Source organism: Marmota marmota, unplaced genomic scaffold (assembly GCF_001458135.2).
Source record: "Marmota marmota marmota unplaced genomic scaffold, marMar, whole genome shotgun sequence".
In the NCBI taxonomy this organism is placed as follows: domain Eukaryota; kingdom Metazoa; phylum Chordata; class Mammalia; order Rodentia; family Sciuridae; genus Marmota; species Marmota marmota.
The window spans coordinates 23031572-23055269 of record NW_026000153.1 but is presented as its reverse complement, the minus strand read 5'-3'; the positions used below and the strand labels follow the sequence as shown (position 1 = coordinate 23055269).

At 38.5% G+C, this 23698-nt stretch overlaps 1 protein-coding gene across 1 annotated transcript in view; it reads right to left on the bottom strand.

Annotated features, from left to right (window-relative positions):
* The window catches only part of Abca13 (ATP binding cassette subfamily A member 13), a 423614-nt gene extending 405037 nt beyond the window's left edge, over window positions 1–18577 (bottom strand). The window contains exon 1 of the mRNA XM_048786593.1: window positions 18459–18577. Within this exon, the coding sequence (XP_048642550.1) occupies window positions 18459–18527 (69 nt within the window). The 5' untranslated portion in view covers window positions 18528–18577. The remainder of the gene's footprint in view (window positions 1–18458) is intronic.
* Window positions 18578–23698: the final 5121 nt, after the last annotated feature.

Genomic DNA, 23698 nt, shown 5'->3' with positions numbered 1-23698 from the left:
TCAACAGGAAGGAAGGGAGTGGGCTTTTAAAGAGATGACTCAAAGGCCACATTCCACATGTTCTCTGTCTGGAGATGTAATTCACTTGTTAATTTGGGGAACAGTCATTTCTGAGGTTTCCAGTACTCCCCAAAGTCGGATTACTTTGTTCCTATGGTAGATGTGTGCTCAAGGACAGACAGATAACTCTGCCTAGGATGGGGAAGATTCCTCTGAGATTACGGAGGGAGAGATATTGGGGAGGAGCAGGGAGGGAGGAATAATTAATTCTTACTGAGTATAAATAGGCAAAGAAAGAAACAGATCCATTTAAAAAATAAGTTGCAGTGGCAGAGCAGCAAGGGTTTTATTCAAAGCATAAAGTGGACCACTGTTACACAATCACCCAAAAAATAAATTATCTTAGCTTTCTTAATTCATTTAAGAACTATATATGAGCATAAGTAATATTTTCAGAAAGAATCTACATATCAATACTTAATATATCTGCCTCACTGCTATTAAAGACAACTTAGTCTTCTATTATAGAATTATTTAACCAATTACCTAATTATGAAATTTGCATGGTTTTCTGTTTGGGGCCCACACTTTCATGAGTTTTCTTTACTTGTTTTGCTGACTTTTGTACATATATCTATGATAATATTACTAGACCAAAGTGTATGTGATTTGTAATCTGGATTTTTAGTCTGAATAGAAAAAACTAAAATTCCTTCATTAAAAATTAAATCAGGGGCTGGGGCTGGGGCTGGGGCTCAGCAGTAGTACATTTGCCTGGCATGTGTAAGACACTGGGTTTGGTTCTCAGCACCCATAAAAATAAGTAAAATAAAGGTCTATCAACAACTAATATATATATATATATATATATATATATATATATATATATATATAAAATAAATAAAAAAATCCTCATTAATTCTGATCAAACTCTCAGTAGCACTTAAGATTAAAAATCTTTTAATTTTCGTCAAACTTTTTTCAAACTGATATGCAAAAATAAATAACTTTTAATTATTGAGGTCAATCATTTTTAAGAAGTATGTAATAATTCCTTATATAATACTCCTTGTTCTTCTAGGTACCCATTTTTCTATTAAATTGTTCTTTTTTTTCTGACTTATAAATCATCATTTCTTGTCTTCTAATTAAAGAATTTATACTTTTCTTAGCCTTAAGCAAATATTTTCTCTAATTTTTAATTTGCCTTTTTACTGTCTAAATCTTTCATGCAATCAAATTTTTATTTTTGTATTTTTAGTGTCTTATTTATTTTCCCACATTCAAAGGCAATATAAGTTAAAGGAGCCTGCCAAATTAAAATAACAGGAACTCTGAAGCTACAGTCAGTCTGAAAATCAATGACAAACTTCTAGTTTCGAACAACACGGTTTTAAAAAAAATACAGCTCTACATATTATCACTAAAGTTCCTCTGAGGATCTGAAATAAAAACAAAAGTCTAATAATTACTTTGGAGGCTTGTTTTGTTTTGTTTTGTTTTTACAAGTTGGTCACTGACCCTTTTGAAAAACACAAGTGGGAAAATCTTCCATTGTTCTGAATTTGACACTACTCCATTAAAGAGAAAAGCATTCAGAAGGTGAGTTCTGCAGTGTCACTGTCCTTTGTGAGCAAGTGAATCACCTCCTTTCATTAGACTTTCTCTTTGGAGGCATGAAAGTAGCCTCTTTTTCTCATCACATTTTTATAGCATGGTTCTCTTCTCAGGTATCATTATTATCCTTGGATCTTGTTTAACATTTCTAATCTTACCGCTGTTTAATGGGAAGGATTTCTGATTAATTTTTAGGAGCTCTCTCTCCCCACTCCAGGCCCCAGTACTGACTTCTGAATCCAGATATCTGATCTAAGCGGAAACAAGGGCTTCAGTGCTGTTCAAAGGCACCAGAGGCTGATGCTACCATGACTTCTGCTCTCAACAAAAGGAATCACCCATAGAACTTACTGGTGCTTACAAAGGACAATGGTCACCCTTCTGAATAACTATGAAGCCCTCTATTCTTCCAGTAGGAGGGAAACTCCACAGCACAGTGAACGCCCCATCTACACCTGTGAGCTTCGTGCCCCTGCACTACCTCTCACTGTGACTTTCTCTTGAATACTATGACTCTGACCCACTCCCCATTCCTGTCATACCCCAGCCCAAATATCAATAGAAGCCTTTCCTTCAGCACAGTTGAGACCAGATGACATTCAGGGAGACCTTAGCAATGCCATGCATTAAAACATGTATAGATAAAGGACATCAGATGGAACGACATATGGAAACTTCCTCACAGAATTTTCCTTCCCCGAGTCAAAATTAAGGGGGGAAGGGGAAAGAAATTAGAGGCCAGAGGGAGAAATTTGTCTTTGCCTGATAAGAGAAAAAAGAAAGAAATTACAAAGATGTCAAGAAATAAGTTTCCAGAGCAGATCAGACAAAGCCCACATGATTCTTTTCCAATTTATCCCAGAGTCTCCAAAGCCATAATTCTCACTCACACAATCCTGGTGGCTGTTCCCAGGACCCATGCCTATGGAAAGAACATCCCACACCAGTCTCCCTAAAGCCTCTGACAGAGAAGCTGGAGAGAATGATCAGACAAGAGTAGTGAGCACTGAAGATGATTCTTCCAGAGAAGCCTCGGCTATACATATAAATATGAAATGAATCTACAGTGGGAAAAAACTTTTTCAAATGAATGGAAAGAACATAGTACAAAATATTTAACAAAATGGCAAAGGAGAGTGCAGAGCCCAACTAGTCTAATAAAGGTTGCGTCCCATCTCCAATGGGTTCTCATTCATCTCCACTATCACCTGGACCTTCCTCCTGCCAAAGAAAACAGCAGAGTATAGCAGGCTCAGGGATCACCCTAGAGACTGAAGAAGAAATTAGATGGGCCTCAGATTTATTGAAAAGAGTCAAGAACAAGTATCATACTTTGGCTGGGCTGCCCAAGTATGAGTCAGATTAAAAGAAATCAGAGCAGCTATCTCAACACACTATGGATAGAAACTAAGAACAGTGCAAGCCAAAGAAATGCATAGAGCATGACAGGAAAGAAACTCAAATAAGAAGAAGAATTGATAACTGCTTTGCAAAGAAGCACGGTTTAATTAGAGCAAACAGAAAACAAGAGTTCAAAAAAGATAAATGCAAAGAAAGGTTACTCATCTAAAGAAAAATAACAAAAATAATCACTGTGAAATTTTAACTGATTTAGAAGACACAGAAAGAAAATAGACACTGTTTAGATTTGAAGTGCTGGAATAGAGTAGGGTGGAGATAGCAATAGTGATCTTTTAAAACATTTTTAAAGGCAAAAATATTCACAGAAAACCCAATAGATTTGACAAGCAAAAACCATGCAACATAAGGATAGTTGGCATTCCTAAAGCAGAGAATTCAACAAATGGGGAGAAAAAATGCTCAGAGATATAACCCAGACCACAATAGAGAGGAAGAGTTTATCTAATCTGAAAGAGCCACTACATTTTAGAGAAAAAACAAAATAAGCCATAGTTGAACTATGTGTAGTGAACTTCAAACTCCTAATCTTCAAAGGCAAAGGAAATATACTATAGGTATTCAGACAGGGGAAAAGTCACCTCCCTAATAAGACAGGGAAGATCAGTCTGACCTTAAACATTTTTTCAAAACACTCGATACTAGATGTCAATGAATCTATAATCACAATATTGTAAGAGAAAGCAAGTGGGATTAAATACATATATGAAAAGTAAGTATGTGATTATATGTAATATGGGAAAGTTATATGTGATTATATATAATATTAAATATATGTGTGATTTATACATATACATATATATAAAATACACAATTGCCATTAAACAAAAAAACATAGTGAGTGTGTGTGTGGGGGGGGGTGTGTGTTTCTTTTTCTCAGTGAGGAAAGAACCCAGATAATATGCTAATCTTGAACCCAGAAGAAAAAAAAAATGCTTGGCAATTCAAGTTAGCCAAAACAAAACTTAAATAAAATTTAAAATTCAGCAATAACACTTTTGCTTTCAGTGGTGTGATGGCTAGAAACAAACGTTGCATTGCTTTGTTTACAAGATATACAATAAATCTCCAAAGAACTAAGAGGAAGAGAGTGACCAAAAATATTCTACAAAAAGAAAACTCATGAGCTGAATCTTAAAGTGTAAGCAATCAGTCACAGGGATCAGGGGACGAGTTCCTTCAAGGGGAATGAAGGAAAAGAAGAAAAGGTAATATGTTAAAAACTCAAGGCTAGGAATTTTTCTAAGCATAGGAAAGACAGAAATCTGTGAATAAAAGAAATACAACTTTTACCCAAAAACATAAACTCAGACCAGGGGTATTATAACAATGTCAGTTCTACTCAGCGGATCTGTGCGTCCATTGCAATTCTGTAATTCTACACAAATTGATACACAGGCTCAATGAAATTTCCACTGGAATTCTAGTAGGTTTGGTTAGTTTGGGCTGTTGTTATACTTAATGAGCTGATCCTAAAACATATTTAGGAGAACAAAGATCAAAGAAATTCAACATAATTTTCATCAACAGGTTGAAATAACTCATCTTCCCACATATCAAGCTTTCCAAAACATGATAGTAATTAAATTGACAGTGTACCATTCATTCAACAATAAGCAAATCAACCTATGAAGTGACATAAAGAAACCAAGAACAGAGCTGTATAGACACAGAAACCTGATGTATTTTAAAAGTAGCTGACAGAAAAATAGAAGAGAATTTTCTATTCAATAAATAGTGCCACGTAATTGATTTTCCTGACAGTGGGGTGGGAAGGAAGGTTTAGAAAAAATATACGCTTATCTTTATGTCTTAAACAAGACACAAAACCCTTTAACATAAAGCAAATTAAACTCTATTAAATTTCAAATCTTTGTTCTTTAAAAAGGGTACTTAAAATGTAGAAAAACTAGTCACAGACTTGAAGAATCTATTTCAACATGCATAAATGACAGTGTAATGTCCAGAATACATACAGATGTCTAAATCAATGAGAAGGAGATGATGTTATAGAAAACAGTCAAAATCGATAAGAAGACAAGAGCAAATTATGAAATTATCAATATAACACAAATTCAGTTCCAACAAGATGCCATTTTATACCCACCAATTTGGGGCAAACTAAAAAGTCTGACAATACCAAGGGTTAGGCAGCAGGTAGATCAACAGGAACTTTGGAATACAGTTTGACAATATTAATAAGTAAGTTGGGGATTTGCAAATCTTTGAGCCAATAATTCAACAAATATATAATAGGTTGAACCATATTGATTTACTTATACTACACTGACTTTAACCTAATAACACAGTAATTGGAAAGATATTCAACACTTGAACCAAAAGGTATGTTCAAGAATGTTTACAACAGCATTATTTATGAATGAAAAAAATGGAAGTTATGTAAAACCCATTGATAAAAGAGCAGATTAATAAATTGTGGTGTATCAGAGCAATAAAAATATGTACATCTTCTCATAAATTCATCAGGAAATGTATATCACATATCCCTTGCAATAGGGACCGAGGAAACACTGTTGAACAAACATATTTCCTAATTTCCCAAGATTGAATGAAATGTACAGGTTAAACATCCCTAATCCAAAAATCTGAAATGCTCCAAAATCCAAAACTTTTTCAATGCCCACATCATATCACAAGTGGAAAATTCCACACCTTGAAATTTTGCCTCACGCACAAATTCATTTAAAATATTGTATAAAATTACTTTCAGGCCATGCGTATAGGTTTATATGAAACATACATAGACTTCATGTTTAGACTTGGGTTCCATCCCTAAGATAGCTCATTGTTATATGCAAATACCCCCAAATTTGAAAAAGTTCTGAAATCTAAACCACTTGTGGGCCCAAGCATTTTGGATAAGGGATATTAAACCCATACTTCTGAAAGCAAATGAAGTGAACAATTGCAGGAGATAAGAAAATTAATCCCATTCTCAAATAATTTCCTTGCATAATCCTAGAGCATTATATACTTATCCAGTGTATGATCCTCATGGCAAACAACAAAACAGATAATATTGTGTCTGTTTTACACATTGGAAACCATAAAGGTAATTATTTTGTGTAGATTCTTTGAACTAATTTGCAATGCAACTTGGACAGAAGCTCAGACCTGCAGACTAAGTTCATCCTCCAATGAACTTAAATTCATCTTAAAATCCTTCAAGTGGCTCATACAGAATGTGTTTGGGTTACAGCTGAAAACCATGTCGAATGAAAAGCTTCTGTACAAAACATAAAGTTGTAATGAATTAAGAAGGAAAGGGGACACCCAGGAGGGGGAGAAGTTAGTCACAAGATCTCATTGGCAGAAAGAGGAGGAAAAACATTATAAGTTTAGAATATCAAGGAATTTAAAGCAAAGCATATAAATAGTTTGTTGCCCTTGTAAACAAAGGGCTTTGAAGTGAGTATGAAACTCTATTGTGTTTTTGGTGCACTGGGGCCTCTTGATGCAAACCTCATGGAGAAGGAGACTTTCCCAGAAGTATTTTAAGGTTCTTGTTGTTAAGTACTGGGGGGGCAGGAAGGATAATCTGATATTCTCACAATAAGCATGAATCAAACCTAGCAGAGAGTCAATTACCAAATACCAACTACAGTCACAGGTGATCTGGGGCTTCCAAAAATCATATAATCAAAGGCCAAAATTCCCTCCTCCAGAAAACTTTTTAAAAACCTTAATATTATTTGTATATTGAGAAAAAAGAAATAAACAAACTCTTTTTCTCCCTTCTTCCCTTTCCCCCTTCCTTTCTTCCTTTTCCCTTCTCTCTCCTCCCTCCTCCCTCCTCCCTCCTGCCTCCTCCCTCCTGCCTCCTCCTTCCTGCCTCCTCCCTCTCCCTCTCTCTTCCTCTCTTTTGGTTTTCATTAAAAAACAATTGCTTTTTCTTTCAATGTTTCTTCCCTCATGGAATCAAAGGAGAAGAGCAAACAGATAATTAAAGCTAAATCTGAACCCTGGAATGAGATGAATATTGGCACAATCTTTCTGGAAGTTAAAGAAACAATAAGTACCCAAGTTGGGAATGTACATTCTCTGACCCAAAGATTCTTTTTTTTTTTTTTGTAAGAGAGAGAATTTTTTAATATTTATTTTTTTATGTGGTGCTGAGGATCGAACCCAGCACCGCGCACATGCCAGGCAAGCGCACTACCTCTTGAGCCACAACCCCAGCCCCCAAAGATTCTTACTCATTGTATTTTTCATTAGGAAACAATTGAATAAGTATCTAAAAATATTTACAAAGCAGTTATTTATGTTTCCACTGTGGGGATGGGAGGGGGGGTGAGGAATACAAACTAAGCATCAGTTATTAATAAATTAATAAACTGTATTCAGTGAACCCCTGAGCAATTATTTTTATAATGGAGTTAAATACATATTGAATTGCATTAAAAAAAATCTCCACTTATTGTGGCCAGAGTTGGGATGTTTGAGCTAGCGGATGTAGGAGGCAAGTATTTTTTCTGCCACAGCTGAGTTCAGTGAGAAGATGGAAGATTATCTGAGAGATGAACATCCAGGGTGCCAAATATTCCATGCACAAGGACACTGTGTGGTCCAAGATGGGACCAGGGAGCAAAGGAGGAGAACTGAGAGGACACTTTCTTCTAAAATTACTGTTCACACTGAATGCAAATCTAACCAAAATACCAATTGGAGTGATTTTTTAAGTCAAAAATGATTCTAAAATCTGATGGATTCGTAAATATATTCAAAAGCAAAGACATTCTTGAAGGAAAAAGTTATGAAAAGGTTTTAATTCTAGAAAACATTATAATTTATTATAAAGTATCAATGCTTTAAAAAATGAAATTAGTGCACAAAGTTACATCAATGCCATAGCATGGTAAACCCCAAAATAGACTCTATTGTGGTACAAAATATAGGACATAATAATCTATTTAGTACACAGGTGGAAGAAAGAGTGATTTAGCAAAGTTGTTGGCCTTTTGGATTTGGAATTTTTAGAAAAAGATAAATTAAAACCTTAGAAAAGCTCAAGACTATTGATTACACTAATCAATTACAAGACTATTGATTAAACAAATGGGAATAAAGTAGAATCCCACAGGTTTGAAATTATGAAGTATTATTTTAGGCAAAAGGAATAGATGACCTTATAAGATATAGAAACTAAATCTGAATAAGAAAAGGACAATAAGTCTGAGAAATACTTGTACTCACCAAGGCTCTAATTATACAATTGTAAAATAACTCAATGGACAATTTAAAATTAATTCTTATACTGATCCCTCGAAATAGAAAATTAAAAAAAAAAAAAAAAACCAACTTCGTACTCCATGGTATCTATACTAAATTTGTAAGCATCGACTACACAGGGCCAAAGAGAATACAACATTGGACATATGAATTGCTGTCACATGACCATACATGAAAATGAAGCCAGTTCATACACAGCAGGAATCATCCAGATGGACAGTAGGTTGAGCTCCCTTCTGGCTCAGCCATATTACTATTTAGAAATTATTCTACACTTATGAAAAATATGTTTGTCATTAAGGTCATGCTTAATATAATGAGGTATATCAAAAGAGTGACATATTGGGGTAATCAAGACACCCTCAGACACAAGCTTGCTCCTGCCAGAGTGTTAGACTGGAATTTGGGACTCAGACCATCTGTACCAGCAAATGCTATGGCCACAAATTTCAAGTGTATGGCACACAATGTCCCAGGCCATCCTATAGATGCCACCAATGGCCCCTGATGATGAATAATGAAGAGACCACCAACTCCACCCCTGGCATGCAAGAGAGAATGTCCTCGTTCTATGCGCTCAGGAGCATTTCACACACTCAAGTCTTCATCACATAAATTCAGCAAGTATTTGTTCAGTGCTATCCACTGGAGGACAGGAAGGGTGTGAGTTCTCCATAAGACAGAACTGGATCTAGGGGAGGCCCTGCTGCTCCCCTCCGTTGGGCCTAGGGAGATCCCTTCCCTTTCTGACCTCTATGCTCCATCTGGAAATAAGAATTCCTGTAAAAGGTCTAGGAAGAAGAAGACAAGGATCCTGGTCTAAAGTTCACAGTCATCTGGAAGAGAGAGGACGGACACCACTCAGCTTGGCTGAAGTGACAGAAAAACAGCTAAAAGGAGCTGAAGCAAAGGGAAGACCATGCCCTCGGTCCCACCCAGAGCACAGCACACCACTGAACTTCCACCTTGGGTCTTCTGTAGCAGCCCCTCTGGCGGCCAACAGCCATGTAGCCAGACTCTACAAGATGGAAAAGGCCACCTCACCTCCTACCTGCCTCCCCCCATCTCTAAGGAATGGTCATTTTCCAGATAGGTGGACACTGGTGCACACAGGTGCAGGTATGCCTCTCCCAGGAGCCCCAGGTTTAAGTCTGAAGTATTATAACAGGAACTTTAGACTGACTTTGCTAAAATCAGTGGCTCTTGTGCCCTATGGGTAGCTGAAAGCAGAATAAAGCTTGGCCTTTCTGCCTTTATTTTGTATCAGTCTCCTTTATTAAACTTTGGGTCAAGTCCCTCCTCACCTCTACATATAAGCCTGTTAATCCTCTAAGGGGCAAGTGCTCATCTAAAAATTAGTAATGCAAGACTTATTAGCTGTAAGTTTACCCAACTTATCTCTCCCTTCAAGACTGAGACCAAACTTCCAGGGAGAAATGCAGCCTCTGATTTTAGACCCCTAGAGTAGCATCTAGAAGTCTTCAGCCATTGTGCTACACCTTCCAGGAAAAGCAGGAGCAATCATCACATGGAACTGAACTGTTGGCTTTCAGAATCACAGGTCTGACAAATACATATCCTGAGCAACAAGTGGAAATTGCTTCCTTGTGTGATAAAGGACTACTCCAGAACTGTCCCTTTGCAGAACCAGAACTGAGAGAATGACCCACCAGATCACAGTTCGACCAAGACTGCTTAATTATGTATACCTCTCACTTGCTACTCCAATTCTTCCTCTATTTAAACTTGTATCTCCTCTCAGCAACTGGAAAACAGGGCTGAGATGCTGAGTCTCACTTTGCATTTCTGACATAACCATATTGATTAAGGTTGTCTTTCCTTGCTTTCCACCATTACCTTTTCTGCTTGGTTTTTTAGGGCATGGACAGACCTGATTAGTTGGCCTCCAGAGTCAGGCCTCTGGCTCAGGATGCAGGTAACAGTATGACAGTTGCTAATGAGGCAAGTTTGGATGACTATGCTCCTGGGAGAAGCCCCAGTGCCTGCCATAGGACAACCACACCTAGACCTGCACAGATGGCACCACATGGGTGGACCCTCTGAAGAAGCCAACAGCCAGGCATCAAGGGAAGGAAACATGCTGAGGGGATACAAAACAGGGAGAGCAGAGGACACAGAGAATGTCAAACGCATAGCTGACCTCAAAGCTTTCCTTGAAGGGGCCCCCACAGTCCCAGGGTGACAAAGCCAGAGGGCACTTCAATCTTGTTGGTTTCCTAATAGACATCCTCATCCTCCCATAGAGTCTCATGGAAACAAGTCTTGACATTGCTTTTGCCTCTGGTCTCTTGAATTATTGTGAATATGAGTTGTTTTGTTTTGTTTTGAACCTTTCTTTTCATTGAAAAACCCAGGCCTACCTGGACCACATAAATAAGTACAGCAAGGGAATTCTAGGGTATTTCTAATGAGAACTAGATTCAAAAGTGGGAGGGAACAAGTCTCCTGGGCAAAGAAGAGATCTCTGCTTTTTGTGTTTTGCAGAAGCAACATAAATCTACCATCCTAAATAAAATCTTCCAGTCCTAGTCTTTTGATGATCTTGTCATTTTCTCTTTAAGATTCTGGTAACAATTTCAGTAAAAGAGCAACATACAGAGCTGTGTTTGTTTTGTGCTTTGTTTTTCTTTTTATCCTGGCAAACAATCCAAAAAGGAAATGGGAAATCAGATGCTTTGTGTTTTTTGTTTTTTTTGAAACAGTCATTTTTTCATACCTATAGAAGATCTGGACATTCTTACATTCGGGCTGTGACATAGGACACAAAGGAGGATTACGGCTGAACAAAAAACTCTTCGCCCTTTTCTTTACACAGGAGTTCCCTCACTGTTGGTTAAAACTGTTTTCATGTCTCCTGGTTTATGTAATGACTTGTGCTTAGAGGGAAGGCAGGGGGAAACAAAGCTACAGTTAAAAGGATTAGAAGCAAATGAAGCTCCATCTAAAGTGAAAAGGCACTGTGTGATAATGAATAGGAAAAAGCAAACAAACCCCAAACAGCTCAGCACATGCTAGCCCTCAAGACACAAAAGCATGTTTGCTTTTCAATAATTAGATTTATGCACCACTTGTCTTTGATCAGGGTTCTATGTAAACTGAGACACACCCAAATGACCTACAGTGGCCTTATAGTGACTGGACAGTTTCCTTCCCAAGGTGCAGGGCAGGGTGAATCCTGACAGCCAGGCCAGTCTAGGCCAACCTCAAGGACCCCACAGGCTCTGTGTTTCACAACCAATAGAAAGATCATCAACTTTGCCATCTTACCAATCCAAATGGAAGTTGGATGATTCTCTAATTGTATTGATAGACTCTCAGGTCAGAGCCTCAGATCATCACAAAGACATGGGCATCTGCAGTAAGATATGCTTCCAGTTAGAGGGAAAGAAGTCATCCCTAAAGGGACCATGTGGCCTAATCATGGGAAATGGGCAACTTCCACATAACTGCTAGAACATTTAGGAATAGTTCAAGTGTTCCCACACTATCCTGAGGAATTCCCACCTATGTGGGTTTGTGTATGAAGCTCTCCTGGGGTGGTCAGCTGCCAGGATGCAGAGCAGAAAGCTCACTGGTCAGCAGGTAACTGTTTAGCAATGTTCCCTAGGTCCAAATTCTGATCAGTCAGCCCATAAACACTATGTTCATTTGCAGCTTCTGGTAAGTATTAGCATGCCAAAGAGAGTGGCACACTTTCAGTGCCATCTGGTGTCAAGCAAGGACTAACAGGCTATAATCAATATTGCCACCAAGTCCTGTGGCCTATACTGAAACGTACCATCAGGAGGATGCAAGCAGGGCCAGGTTGCTGGCCATACCTAAGTCATGTGGCTCAGGCCCTGCCATGAGAAGAATCTGAAAGCTGATTGAGGCCAACTAAGGTACAGGCACTTTGATGTGCATCTAGAGTTCAGTTAAGGGTGACAAGCATATGAACACCCCAGAAGCTTACCATACCCAGAAAATTCGGTGTCATTCTGCCAGTTTGTATACTCAGAGAGACCACAGACATTTAAACTAAAAGTTAGAATTCTGCCCTTAAAGGTAGTCCTGGCTGTGTACTTTGTGAAACTATCTGCTGAGAACTAGCAGAAGTCCGAGCCAGGTGGACACTTAGTCACTCTGGACCCTTGGGCAGCCCATGAAGAATGTCCCAGAAGCTTCAGCTCAGCCTCCCATCCCCAGCCTTCATTTCATGCTGGGTGGAGATTTTAAGCTTGTTCTTGGGAAAGCCACATTCTGATGAATATCTTTCTTTCCACCCAAGTGGGTTAAGTACCACATTTCTCCCTGTGGATGGTGGTACATGAGGTCCAGACTATGCTATTTAAAAGTCCCAACCTACCCAAAGCATAGGTTTGTCAACTGAGGCTGAAGTTTGATTTATATAGATAGGGCTGGATTTATACTCATAGGCTGAATTGTCATATCCTAAAACTCATATGTTGAAGTCCTAATCCTCAGCCCCCTAGAATGTGATCTTATTTGGAAATAGGGTCATTTCAGATGTTGTTAGTTAAGATGAGGTCACAGCAGAATAAGGTGAGCCCTAATCCCAAATGACTATGTCATTTTAAAGGAGAAATTTGGAGACAAAAACAAATACAAAGGGAAGATGATGTAAAGAGATGTAGGGTTAACACAGCCATCTATAAATCTAGTCCTCAGAGGAACTAGCCCTACTGAGACCTTGATTTGGGATCTCCAGTCTCCAGAACTGTGAGACAAATGGTCTATTTCTTAAGTCACTTTGTGGAATTTGTTACAGCAGCCTGAGCAGACTAATACACTCTGGGCAGGAATGGATACACCCCTACTGCCTTGCAGGGTGATGGTAGAGTCCTCAACTTGGGAAAGTCTCTTTTGATTAGAAATCTCTGACCAACCAGCAGGAGCACAGTACAACTCTAAATGAAAGAATATTGATAAACAAATTTCAGCCACTTCTTTCAGCACCAAAACTCCATACCAGTGACACTTAACTGCTTTTATTCCTAAAACCCACTCATAGGTCATAGTACCTATAACTCCTTTAGCAACATGCCCAACATGAATCTATTACAATAATTAATATTCAAACATTTTAACTTTTAGAATTCCCCCCCTCCACCTCCCACAAATATAAAGGTATTCTACTATTTAAAAAAAAATACATACAATTGTAAAAGCTTGTCAGGAACTACCATTCAAGATCATTGGAAATGTTTTTTCCTGAACCTGTCTGTGAGAAAGATCAGGCACTTGACCTTTGACCTACTGATTCCTGCTAATACCCTGAGCAGATCTTATAACAAATCTTATAGCAAACAAAATGATGAGTTATAATTTGTAACTATTTAAAAACACCACCACCAACAACAACAAAATATTACCTCAGGCTACAGCCAGAAGAAATCATAACTAATTTACTTGGGAGTCTTCATATCTATTAATTTTTGCAATTTCAGAAATGTATAGAAATTGTGGCTAGTACGTTGTTTGCAAAATAAAGTTTTTCTTTAACACTAACTTGGGCTGTTAGCATCTGAATGCAGTGGTTGATGGAAATAGCAAATAAGTGTGAGATTCTTCTGTTTTAGAAAGGGGAAACACACCTCTACCCACACAAAGGTCACAGGTTTGAAGCAGGGGAAGTTCAGAATAAAAGTTTGTTCCTGTACATATTGAAAGAAAGAAAAAACAGCGATTTCCAAGATGATGTTTTGAAGGATTAGATCCTAAGATATATTGCTAGAAGTAAATAATGTAGAATGGGGTTCAGCCTGGTTGTGGTGAGCTTATAGGGCTCCTCTAATGATGCAGGGGTGGATGTCAACTTGGCTAGGTGTTGAGTGGAGAAGTTGCTATCACTGAGCTCAGGTAGCCTCAAGGGCTTCCATTGAGGCAAGCCAGAAAAAGGGGCTCTGTCAGGATATGATAATTCTCACCCATGTCTAAAACAAAGTACACATGTTACCACCATGGTTGTTTGAGACTGCAGTGTTTGAATGAAGTGTGGGACAGACCTGGGGTATGTTTTACTGGGTTCCATAGTATGGTGTACACAGCAGAAGGTCATTCCCAGTATAGTTTTGTTACTTCCATCAGACCCTCCTGGCCTATGGTTGGTAGTAAATGGTTTCTCGGACTATGATGTCTTTGTTAGTTGTTCTCTGTCACTATAACAAAATACCTGAGATATTAAACTTATAATGAGAAAAGGTATATTTTGGCTCACAGTTTTGGAGGTTTCAGTCCATCATTAGTTGACCCCACTGCTTTGGGCTGTGGTGTGTAACATATCATAGCGGGAGCATGTGAGGGAGAAAAACTATGTACCTCATCATGAGCCAGGGAAGAAAGAGAGAGAAAGAGAACAGGGTTCAACAATCTTCTTCAAGAACTTACCCCAATTACCTAAAGTCCTCCCTTTAAATCTCATCTCTTAAACTGTCCTCCACTTCCTAATAATACTATTCTGATGACCAAGCCTTTAACACATGGGCCTTTGGGCAACATTCAAGATACTACCTATAGGAATGTCCTTGTATTAAACTATGTTAGAATTTCTCTCTTCTAGCCCACATCTTCAGTAATATTGAACAAATTCAAAAAGCTTTTGTCATCTCTCATTAATGGAGTTAAGTGACAGAGTTCTGTCTAGTTGGGGTAAAGAGGAGGGAGAGTAGCAGTCAATAGAGGTGAGATTCAGAACAAGAGATAAAGATTTCAATGGATGCAGAAGATGGGAGGTAACAATGGCCCCAAGAAAGGTCACTGCTCCATGACTTGAGGTATATATTGGGGAACAGTGTCATGCACAGCACATGAGGCTTGGGTTCAGCCACCTCTAGTCACTATTAAAACAGGGATCCCCAAAGACCTCAAAACTAGGAGATTTCTAAAGAGTAGATGCTTGCCTTACATCATTTTCTTGTTATTAGTTTTTTTTTTAATTTAGAAGTAAAGAATTTGATTGATTTATAGTTACAATGAAATATAAAAGTAAATATGTAAGTTCATGTGGAAAATCCTGGCTCACAGCCACTGGACACTTGATGAGATTTTTCAGGAACTATCCAGGAAGACTCCTGAGGGCGTCTTCAACTGTCATTGACTTGCCAGAAATGAACATGTCCTGACCTTGACCCAGAAGCCCTGCTCCAGGAAACACTCAAGAGAACCAGGATTGGTCCTGCCTGTACCAGGATGTGTCCTTCCTGCATCACAACGTCATTCATGAACTGGAAAGAACTTTCAGGCCCAACATAAGGAAATGTTTCAATAATTAATGAACTATCAGACAATAAAACCATTAGATAGAAAGACCATAGAGCAACTTTTGAAGTATTGAACCTCAATGTTAAATGGGAAAAAAAGACTAAGATTTTAATTATGCAAGGTAATTATAATTATGTAAGGTCATTATATTAGCTTACATATGCCTGATGACAAGAAAAGACCACCAATGTAGCAAATGAATTAGTGCAAAGGAATCTTAGATATTTTAAAAGAAATTTTCACATAGTTATAGTGCTGCTTATATAATAAATTAAAATCAAGAGGAAAAATCAGAGTGGCATTAAAGTAATTCTAAAAACGTGCTTCTATATAAACTAATTTTTCCCAACAATAGAATTTTAACACTCTAGATATGAGAAGGTGATGGATATTATTCATTCATTGTACCATTTAATTTTTTCCTGTTTGAAATTTCCATAATAGAATGTTTTTTTAAAGAAATTATAATCCTAAAATAATAAAATAGAAAACGGATATGCTTCCTTCTGCTTACAAATAGTGCCTGGTTCTTATTCACTAAGGAAACATTTATTTGAGGCCATTTGTTCACTTGGTCAGATTGGTTGTTCTGTGGTTTATGCCAACACCCATTTCCATAATGTAAAAGAATTCACAGATCATCACGGGAGAACAGAAGGAAGCTATGAAAAGTAGGTCACTTTAAAGACATTCACCCAGAGGGGCCTGGCCTCAATATTTCCACTGTAATTGATTAAGAGATGCAAACATAATCAGAGAGTATACCCCCTGGGCTTCTGCTCTAACCCAATCATGCAAATCAGATATCTACAGCTACCCTCACCTCTCCTGTCCCTCATAATCCCTGGCTCATGTCCCAGAGGTCTGCTACCATGCCCAGCACTACAGCCCAGGAAGAAAACATCCCCCACTCATGCTTATCATCACTGCCAGCACATTGCATGGAGTAACCACTCAATCTTTGCAAACAAATTCATCTCATAGGAAAGAAAACCCAACCAAGAAATTTGCCTACATAAATCAACTAGTAAGTGACAGAGCTGGGATATGCACCCAGTCAGGCGACTCCAAATTCTACACAAATTCTTGGGTTGTTTCTACTCTGTTGCTATTGTAAGCCATGTCATAATAAATAAACTTGTAACAAATACCATTTCCATTGTGTGTGTGAACATCTGTAGACATATTCCCAGAAAAGTGTTTATTAAATGTTTTATTGCATTTTTTGTTGATTTTCTCAGAACTGACTTCAATTCCTTGAAGATAGGGCACACATTTGTACTGTTCACCCAGTAGAGATACAATAAGTTTTTACTGTATTCTATCCTTCCTTCCTTTATTCATTTAACAAATATTTATTGAACACTCGCTGTATTCCAGGTACTCTTCTGGGTACTGGGGAGTATGCTGGTGAATAAGTCAGGAAAATGTCCAGCTCTCATGGATCTTACAAACTAGTGCAGGATCCAGAGATAATTAACAAATAAGTAAATATGTAGTGTATTTTAAATGATGAATACTGAAGAGAAAAATAAGATGAAGAAGCATAGGGCATAGGACTTACCATTTTATAAAAGCAGACATCAAATAAATAAATTAACAAAATATTTCTGATAAGGATATTTCCCTTATACCAATAATAATTATGAAAAATTTCTAAACAACTCAGGTGTCCAATAATAGGGAATAGATAGTCCAGATACCTTACCTTCACTGAACTATTGAACTTAATGAGTTGACATATATTAAAAAGAAAGAACAGTGTTTGGGAATCCAGCTTCCCCCTTAGAACATCCTTTCATGGGAAAATAGGCTTAGCTCCCCAAAACAAACTTCCATGTTTAATATACTGTACTTAAATGGAAAACCACCTACACACGCACCAATGTTGCTAACAATTCATCAAAAGTGGAAGTCCCGTTTGTTCATTCCTGATCTTACAATTCTTGTACAATCAAATTTCAATTGAAATCATTCTAATCCTGATACCATATGAAAAGAAAACATCTCCTTTAATATTTGTTCTATTGTGAGAAAGAGAGGAAGGATCTTCTGACTGAGGAGTCAGCAACATGATTAAATTCCATGTCAATTATTGAATTTCTGCAAACAGAAGAATTCATCTGCAGAAAAACCTCACCTGATAAGTTTGAACCTTAAAGTCAAAAATAATACAGAAACAGTATTGCAGAACTACTATTGAAAACGACATCACTAAGTATTAAAGTTTACCTGGTGGCATCAGGTATAAAGGGCAACTAATCATAATAATAAGTGATTGAGTTCTACTTTATTAAAATACAAATCTATGGGATCTTTACTTAAATGTTCACACAAATTTGGTCTAAGTAATTTTCCTTAGGAGAGCCTTGTTGATGTAACTAAAATACAATTCTAAAAAACATGTAACTTAACACTATAAATAAGACATTTTAAAAAATTAATTTTTAATGTCTTATTTATAGTGTTAAGTTCATATTTCTTGCAAAGCCCTGTTTACACACACTTTGCATGGACTCACGCCTTAGAATCACTGATCTTAATATTTCTATCTATGCATTAAATACATGTGATGCCTTGTAAACCAGATGATTTCCAGTTCATCTTTTATAATAAGTATCCAAAACACCAACTAGAGTTTAAAATGCATTATTATATTTGGAGGAAATTTTTTCTAAATTAGTCCTTTTTTGACAAGATTCTAGTGTCTAAATATTGCACTGGTCATTAGAATTCAGCTACTTTGGCCCTTAGGGCAAGTTCGGATGTAAAATCATCTGACTTTCCCAAATCCCTTGCAGGGTGAACATTTTCACCTGCCAGGGAAGACATACCCTGGTCCCTCTCCAACCCTCACTGGAGCCCTCTGGAGAACCAAGGCAAGCACTCACCGGGTGCCGGAGTCTGCAGAGCCAGTTTTTCCACAGCAGGGCTTGGAACTGGTGCCTCCTGTGCCCCATCCCTGCTGCTCCTTGCTCTTTGGGGAGCTCAGCCTTTTAGGACAGTGTTTCTATCTTCCGGGGCTCGGGCGGAGGCATGTTGCCTATTAGTCAATTGTAACAAAAGTGAGTGATGCAAGAGAGATTACTGGTGACTGAATAAAGCAGGCATCAAATGTCCCCTCATGCTCTGTGTCTGCCGAGAAATCTTTTCTCTAGCTGTTCTGTTTTGGGGAGGGTTAGATTCCAGAAGTCTGCCTTCTGGGTCCTTCCTGGGTAAAAAAGGATGCAAGCCTACACTTACCCAAATCCCACACATCTGGTGCACACCAGGAGAAGTGAGGGCCACATTCCCCATTGACCTCTTTTTCCCCTTGATGTTAAATGGAAGGAATTATTCCTCATCTTTCCTGAAATGTCAGTTATCACACTAATTGACCAAAATATTTCCATTTTGGTGGTCCCACAGCAGAGACTTGGGAAAGAAAATGATGCAAGCAGTCAGTCTTGCAGAGGTTGTGGGATGGGTGGCTCAAGATCTGTGTTGCTGCTGCACCTTCACGTCTAACTCTGCTCTCATCATTTCCCTCCAGGAGGCTGGGACATGTTTCAGAGTGCAGGGAAAGAAGAACAAGGACAATCTGGAAGGTGCTGGGTGCAGGCATGGCAGGACTCAGCAAGCCCATCGGTTGCCTCTGAGCCCTGTATGATTCCTGCACACCTAGAACAATGGATGTGGCTGGGTGCTAGTGGCCCCATAAGTTCTGGAAGCCAGTCCTTCCTGACTTCCTGTGGCTCCCCACTGTGGTCAGAAGGACCTCAGGCAACCTAACCTTGTGGTCTTCCATTTCATAAAGCATTTTCACAAGCTGTGAATGCTCTATACGTGCCTTTTGCAATAGGAAACAGAGATACCCAGGCTTCAGCAAAGGGATTGACTCAATCATTCTGTAAATGTACTTTTAAAAAGAACATCAATTTAATTTTATCTTGATGTTTATTACATAATTTTAGTCAACATGTCAGAGTAAAGATCATTACTTGGTGAGGTGGTGCCCAGCACACAGAAAGTGTGTTTGTCTGATCCCCTTAGGATACTCTCCCTTGGCCCTTGGCCCCTCAAAGGCCTGGTAGGGTCACCTAAGTATTACCACCATGGCTCTCTTAGCAGATAATATGTAGAACACTATACATCACAGGTGGCTGTCATGATTTTTTTTTAACAGAACCAATAGGTGATTATAAGGAATTGGCTCACACTATTATGGAGATGGACAAATTTCAAGATCTGAGGAGTCAACAAGTTAGAAACACAGGAGAGCCAAGAGTGTAGTTCCTGCCTAAGGACCAGCAGTTTCAAGACCCAGGAAGAGCTGATGTTTCTGTTTGAGCCTGAAAGTTGATGTCCCAGTGTGCAGACCATCAGAGAAGGGAAGGGGAATTCTTTCTTACACAGGGGTTGGTCAGCTTTTTGTTCTCTTTAGGAGTTTGACTGATTGAATGAGACCAATCCCATTAGGGAGGCTCATCTGCTGTACTTGGTCTCCCTACATAAATGTCCATCTCATCCAAAACAACATCACAGAAACCCCCAGATGATATTTGACCTAGTATCTTGGCACCCTGTAGTCCAACCAAGTTGGTACATTAAATTAGCCATTGCAAATCTGCCCTTGTCAACTGGGCACCCAAATATATCTCCTTAAACCATACTCAATCTCCAAAGACAATAAATAAAGGTCATGATTCCACCTAACATAATACCAGTATCCTATATGCAACTATAAACATAATGGCCCCATGCTCCAAAAAAAAAAGTGAAATCTCTTTGAATAAAATTTACTCTTTTCTTTGATAATCTATAACTTAAATACTGTCATGTAAAAGTTGAAAATACTTAAATACTATGATGTGATTACATCTCATTGCATGATAAGGTGAAAGGAGGGAGGAGAAAAATATATTTGCTATTTACACAGACATGCTCACAACAAAATAAGAAAGGAAAATCCTCATTGCTATAGCTAGTCCTACAATCACAGTTGATATTTGTAGTCGCCTTTTTCTGCTTCCCTATTCCCATTCCCTTCAGCAAACATGTAAAAGACTGTTTGGCTTCTTTATTTGGGGGGTGTGACCCATACCTTCATTCCTAAAGGACGTTAGAGTCCTGTCTGGATTAGGTTGTTATAGTTTTTCACTGACTTATCACAGGCAATGGTAACACTAAGAGTTGCCCTAAGGAAGCACCTGTATTCCAGACATTCTCCTCCTTACTTCCATTGTAGTTTTGTTTCATAGTTACATTATGGTAACTGGACCCATCTTGTCTGTAGGTCTTAACTACAAATCCATTCTAACATTGCAGTCTCCCTAAGTTTTTACATATCTCCCTCTGCATTAAACCAAGGCAGATCTGGTATTTATAATTTGTTCACTGTATCTTTTGGTCCATGTTTCAACCAACCAACCAACCAACCTGTTAGAGTCCTTCCTAACTCCCTGAGCTGCAACATTAAATGCAGAGTCTATATCAATAAATTTGGTGAGTCCATATCAATAAATTTGGTTTTGAATCCCAGTTTATCTTCCTTCCACCATTATCCCACATCCTTAATATCCACTTCTACACATGTTCCTTTGATTTCTGTCCAGGTAAGTTAGAAAAATTGAGTTGTCATTTTGGAATGAAGCACACCTTCTCTTGGGTTGCAATTTTACTTCACCTTGTAGGGTCCGATAGGACTTGATTATAGTTGTAGTTCTGGACAAAAAGAGGAATGATAGGAGGTTAGTCCTGAGGAGAAACACCATTGTCTTACTGGAGGGGTGAGGCCATCACAAGTTTCCTTAGGCAAAATCGAGGGTTAACCCACTCAGAAATGGGGGTAGGAGTCACTTCTAGTGGAATTGAGGAGACCTCATCCACTGGCAAAGAATACACTTCATTTAAAAGCACAGTGTCCTCCCATTCCAATGCTCTGGGTCTTACTCCTTTCCAGTTGGTACTCACACTTGAACAGCAAATATCCTGCAAGGCTAAGGGTTTGATTTACTTTGTACTTCACCCAGTTACAAGATGATGTTCTGTGTTTTTCAGCAGTCTAATCCTTTAACTGCAGAAGATAAGGGTCTCTTTAAGGGAACACAAGATTTCACTTATATAACACTTAAGCTGGGAATTTGATCATTGAATTAGTCCATTTATTTTCCCACTTTGTCTAGTAATATTAGGAACAACAAGATAATCTTGTTATACTTGTTAGCTTGATGAAAAGCTTTGAAAGCATCAAATACACTTGCTTAGACCCTTGTTTCTCAGTTTCTCATAAGTATATGATGAGGAATGTCTGATGTCGATATTTGTACATTGTCATTGCCAGATCATGACATGGACTATGGAAATGGGATCATTAGCATCTTTTTTTTTTTTTTGGTGGTGCTGGGGGTTGAACCCAGAGCCTTGTGCATACAACTGAGCTATATCCCCAGCCTCTCATTAGCATTTTTAAATTTAATCATATTAGAGATCCAATTCCATAAACCCCAGAACATATTCAGAAAAATCATCCTTAAAATTCTGTTCCTCTAGAATCTTTCTCAGTACCAATATCTATACTATTCAGAGTTCTCAAAAGAAACATAATCATATACATATATTTGTATAGAGAGATTCACTATAAGTAATTAGATAAAGCAGTCATGGAGCTGAGAAAGTCCCAAGATCAGCAGGATAATGCAGAGTAACTCTGCAAGTTAGAGAACAGGAGAGCTAACAGTGTAGCTCCCACCTAAAGGCCAGCAGGTCCAGACCAATGAAAAGCCAATATTTCAGTTCAAACCTAAAAGCAAGGGGGAAAAATCAAAAACAGAAACAAAGCAAACAAAGAAACCGCTGAGGTCTCATTTACTGGCGATTGAGCTCAGTTACACTCGACCACTGAGCCATATCCCCAGCCCTATTTTGTATTTTATTTAGAGACAGGGTCTCTCTGAGTTGCTTAGCACTTCACCATTGCTGAGGCTGGCTTTGAACTTGCAATCCTCCTGCTTTAGCCTCCTGAGCCACTGCCATTACAGGCGTGTACCACTGCACCCAGCTCCATGGCATTTCTGATGACTAACTTTTTTTGTGTGTTGTTTGATTGAACCACATTGTGTTCAGATATTTAACCAAACATTATTCTAGGTGTGTCTATGAAGGTGTTTTGATTAAGACTAACATTTGAATAAGTAGATTGAATACAGTAGATCGTTCTACAAAGAAAAAAAAAACACTGAGGTCTCATTTCAAAGACCATCAAGACTATCAGGCAGGAAGAATTCTCTTTTATTTAGGGAAGGGTCTGTCTTTTATTCTAGTAAGGCTTTCAATTGATTAAATGATAACCACCTGCATTAGGGAGAACTATTGTATTCAATCTAGTCATTCAAATATTAGTCTCTGCTAAGAGCCACAGCCAAGTAATATGATGCATGGCATTTTGGGTTGAAAGGTGATGCCAGCAAGCCATTGAGATGATATGATTATGTTAAGATCTGCATTCATATGGATATTGGACTCCTGCTGTCCACCTCGGCCTGCTACGGGACTCCTGAAGAGTTCCCATTGGTTGGGGAAGTGCGGTAGGAGGGAATTCCGGAGGAGGGACTTCCTGTGGGGGTCGGGGAGAACGCAGCGTAAATCGGTTGGCAATCTTCCCGGGAGCATAGGGGGCATTGGCAGCAGTTTCAAAAATAAAGTTTGTTCCTGCTTGAGTGGCTCATGATTTTGTGCCCAGCCAGACTGCGTCAGGTGGGAACCTTTGGAAAGTGAATGAACCATGGGGAATCTAAACCTATCAATGGATTTATCCATTGATGGATTCATAGTTTAATGGGCTATTAGGGAGATGGTAGAAATGGAAAGTAGAGCCTAGTTGAAAGAAGTTGGTTTTTGGGTGCATGCCTTTGAATTGTATATCTTATCCCTGGCCCTCCCCCACCCCCACCCCCTCTCTTTTTCCCTATCTCTGCTTCCTGGTTGCACCAAAGTGAACAGCTTTGCTCCATCATATCCCTCCACCATGAAGCTCTGCCTCACCAAATGCCCAGAAATAACAGAAATAACCATGGACTGCATCATTCTCAGACTGTGAGCCAAAATAAGCCTTTCCTACCTAAGTTCTTTTATTTCAGGTATTATGTTCTAG